The following is a 4149-nucleotide window of genomic DNA, read 5'->3' on the forward strand; positions in this document are numbered from 1 at the left end:
TGGAGGCGTACCAGGTAGGTCCCATTTTTATCGATGTCGAACTTATACCAAGAGTCCCTTCGAAAAATCCTTGCTGTTTGGTAAAGAGGAGAAGGAACCGATGACTGGTTCCTTTCTGTGTTACTGCTGCTAAAAGTGGCTTGAAGTGTTGATTCACCAACGTAGACCTTGCCACTTTCGGTGACACTGTCGTCTGACCCACAATTTATGAAGTACTTATCTGGGACGTTGTAGCCGAGTGAGGCGAACTGCAGTGACGAGAGCTGAAGAAGGAAAAGAAGTGGTATACAGCGAGAGTGTTGAATTATGTGGAGCTTAGGAATCTCCATGGAAATATGGTGATTGGGGCTTAGTATCTGCTATGATTATTGCATCTTTTGAAACTAGACTCTGTGTGGACTTCAATGAACACGGGACAGAAATGAAAGGAAGACTTCAGCACAGGTCAAGGCGTCAGCTTTGATTTTTCTTATTATATCCTCTTTTCCCTTTTTTTTAATGCTGAAGTGGATTTATCAACTACCGGAACTATTAGGGCCGTGAAAAAGAAGATTGAGAAGTATGGTTGACGTAGAGATGCTTGGTTTGAAACTTTCCATTACTTTTGTCTTTAAGCAATTGCCGAAGCGCGGATGTATGGATACTTACTACTGTTGTTGTAATAAATAATTAAATATTGCACTGCAGGAATGCTGCAAGGTAATAGAGTGCAAATATCTTTCCAATGGTCCACTGGCACCTATTTTGTCCTTGTTTTCTTGAATACATTATAAGTCTTAAATTCCAAAAGAAATGTCACTGTTAAGGTGTGAGAGTAAACAAGTAAACTAAAAAAAACGAAATAAAAGACGTGTTTATCTTATAAAACTATTTTTTTATTCATTAAAATATAATTGCACAAAAGATTAGCAAAAGGGAAAAATTTACATGGTTGATTTGCAAATTATTGTTTTCTATTTTTTATTAGGCTGACTGTATACATGCAGAAAAAGAGGAAGTATACATGATGCTAGGACCAACTGGACCGCCGCCTCATGTTTTGTTCAGCATATTTAGGAAAATATAATTTATTAATAATTTTTTCCATAAGTATAACGTTTGGTATACCAGCATGATTCGAATTTAATATCATATTGTTCCTTTGTCTTTTGTTTTATTTTGTTTTCTTATTATATTATCTTTGTTATTATTTACTATCGATTTGTTAGAAGTTATAAAAAGATATACTAACATGAGCTTCCTAACTCCTTTTTGTTAATGTAATTATATAAAAAAAATAACAATTGTAAAATAAATTAAAATGAAAATAAAATTGCATGGGGAGAGTGTGTTACGTTTTCTTTATTTGTTAACTCACTTCTTTTTTTCCTGAAACGAGTTATCCGTATGACCAAGTTAACGAATAAGTGGAGGCAAGATTCTCTTCACAGACAAAATTAAGAAAATTAGTAGCAAGAAAAGTAAAAGACTTTAAAAATTACATTAAAATATAGAATAATTCAGAATGAGATTCTAATATAGGGTTTTTGAACCAATCGGACTGCTCACTATGGATAAAACTGGATCAGCTTCATTTGATTAATTTTATAATAAGTCAAAAAATTATTAATTCGACTCAAATCACTGCATCAACTGAATAAATTGACTTATTAAATTAAAAAATAATAAAAATCAATAACATTTGTCATCGATAATTACACAACATCAAAGGTTTAATCTCTTGAATTCTGTATTTCATTTTCTTTAACATATGACACTAAAATCTCATTGAACAATGTTTTTGTACAAGTAAGAAATTTTCATTATAAAACATTCCTTTAACCTATGTAAAACCTTTCACTACCAATCTTATCTTAAATCTTTCTTTCTTTGCAGGCAGTATGCCTTCCTTGTTGAATACCTACTTCCAACCAATTTTTGATCTATTCATCCAAGTTTGATTCCTCTCAGACTCAAGTTCATAAAGACTAAGTCCATTTCCATGACACATTGACACTATTGACCTATTACTTTTTCTTTTGCCTCTTTGAAGCTTCTACATTCAAAACATTTTATCTCTCTCGTTGCATTAAAGGCCTAACAAATGAGATCAACATACCCAAACCATTTTTGTTGGTTTAATTGTCTTCCTCTCTCTATCATAAGTAAAATATAGTCAAAGTCTACTTGTCCCACCTTTTTTAGTCAAGGTTGATCCTTATGAATGATCCAATTCAAAACCGAGAAAATTCACCTCAACTTGAACTTTCTCTTTATTTTTTTTCTAAATTCTTTCATGTTTTTGTTATTCACGTTTCAACTAATGTAAGAGTAAAATGGGTCAACATGATTCAATTAGTTTGCTTACTCAAATTAATTTATAATAAATCTAGCTAAAATTGAATTAGTTTAACCTAATTCACTTTTTGGTAAGTCAAAAATTTTGTAACTTGGTTGATTCCCTGAAGATAGGTGGTTTAGGTGAATTGATTCAACTAAAAATATTTCATTCTTTTTATTTATTTTATATATTTATTGTAGTACAATCAAAGTGAATCGATATTCACTCATTATTTTTACAATAGTACAGTCAAAGTATTATAGTATAAACATACATAATTTCACAAACAAATAAATTAAGCATACAAAGTATATAAATATTCTTGATAACCATCGTAATTTTTAGAAATATTAAATTGTCAACCTTCCTAGTTACAAATAGTAAATAATAATAACAAAAACTTATGAAAAAAATAATGAAGGATTTACACGTTAAGTGAATAAAATAAATTTAATCCACGTTGAAAATAAAAAAACTAAATTTTTTAATCCAATTTGGCATAAATAATTGATAAGGTTCAAAGTTTTAACCCATTTTAATATCTTTAATATATGAATTCTCTCCTTATAAAACATCAAGTTTTTTCATGTTCCAACCTCCACAGCTTATATATACTTTCACTCTTTTGGTTTATCCTATAAAGATTCATTTTTCTATCCATGCTTCCAACTTTTGGTTAACACGTGTAAAAGTATGTTGAGCATCCTTTTCCACTCCACATTTTCATGTATATGTTTTAAAATTTAGAAGAGATGACGAATAATCATTCATCAAATAGACCATAGATTTTGTAGTTTTTTTTAATAAATATAATTTATTCTTATAAAATTAATTTTAAGGTAACTATTATTCTAATGAGATGAAATTAGTCATATCTCTAACTAACTAATATAGAATATCGAACAATATCAACTAATGCAAACATTAAAAAAGTGTTTTTATAAAATTATTTTATTTAATGGAAGATCTACCGTATCCAGGAGTGCAAAGTTCAACCAAATGTATAAAATGAAAGTATTTATCAATAATTTATTACGGCCACGGAAATTGACTAATAATAAGATGGTTTACAATTGCTTTGTTAACGTTATTTAAACAACAATAGACCGACAAAAAAAAAATTACAGAAAAGAAAAGGAAGGGTTGAAAACACTATCTTAAAAAGCAGCTACCGACTCCAGACATTTGAAAATGGATGACTGTCATCATCAATCTTCGGGGATTCATCACCCCCCCAGAAGAGTATCATCGGCTTCACGCTTCACTCAGTGTAGAGAGTGAAGGAAGACGCCGAACATTGGTAAGTTGAAGTGATGCAGAAACACCACTAGAACTATCATCATACTGCCCTGTCTGAAGCTGCAGCGCATACTCCAGGTCCCACAATACATCACCCATACTTGGCCTATTAGAACCATTTTCTTCCAAGCATTTCTCTATCGTCTCAACAAATTTTCTGAGTGAGTTTTGATCAATTTGGTCAATGATGGAAGGGTCGATGATATCTTGGAGTATCCCCTTCTTTTTGCAAAGCAGTCCCCATTCTGCCAAGTTTATCTGATCTGTTGGAAGAGATGGGTCAATCGCTGCTCTTGCACACAAAACTTCCAAAAGAACTACCCCAAATGAGTAGACATCAGATTTTTCTGTCAGCTGTTGCGACCCGAAATACTCAGGATCAAGATATCCAAAAGTGCCTTTAACACCAGTGGTGACATGAGGATGAGTATCAGTAGGACCTGACCTTGAAAGACCAAAATCAGCAACTTTAGCAACATGGTTCTCATCAAGCAATATGTTTGTGGACTTTACATCACGGTGAATGATTC

General features: G+C 31.7%; 2 protein-coding genes across 2 annotated transcripts in view; both read right to left on the reverse strand.

The window, feature by feature from the left end:
• Nucleotides 1-719, reverse strand: part of LOC106766952 (probable receptor-like protein kinase At2g23200) — a gene marked incomplete in the record, with an annotated part of 3740 nt that extends 3021 nt beyond the window's left edge. The window contains 1 exon segment of the mRNA XM_014651752.2: nucleotides 1-719. Within this exon segment, the coding sequence (XP_014507238.1) occupies nucleotides 1-329 (329 nt within the window).
• Nucleotides 720-3353: 2634 nt separating this feature from the next.
• LOC106766263 (probable receptor-like protein kinase At5g24010) overlaps nucleotides 3354-4149 on the reverse strand; it is a 2718-nt gene continuing 1922 nt past the window's right edge. The window contains exon 2 of the mRNA XM_014651004.2: nucleotides 3354-4144. Within this exon, the coding sequence (XP_014506490.1) occupies nucleotides 3575-4144 (570 nt within the window). The 3' untranslated portion in view covers nucleotides 3354-3574. The remainder of the gene's footprint in view (nucleotides 4145-4149) is intronic.

Source organism: Vigna radiata, chromosome 7 (assembly GCF_000741045.1).
Source record: "Vigna radiata var. radiata cultivar VC1973A chromosome 7, Vradiata_ver6, whole genome shotgun sequence".
In the NCBI taxonomy this organism is placed as follows: domain Eukaryota; kingdom Viridiplantae; phylum Streptophyta; class Magnoliopsida; order Fabales; family Fabaceae; genus Vigna; species Vigna radiata.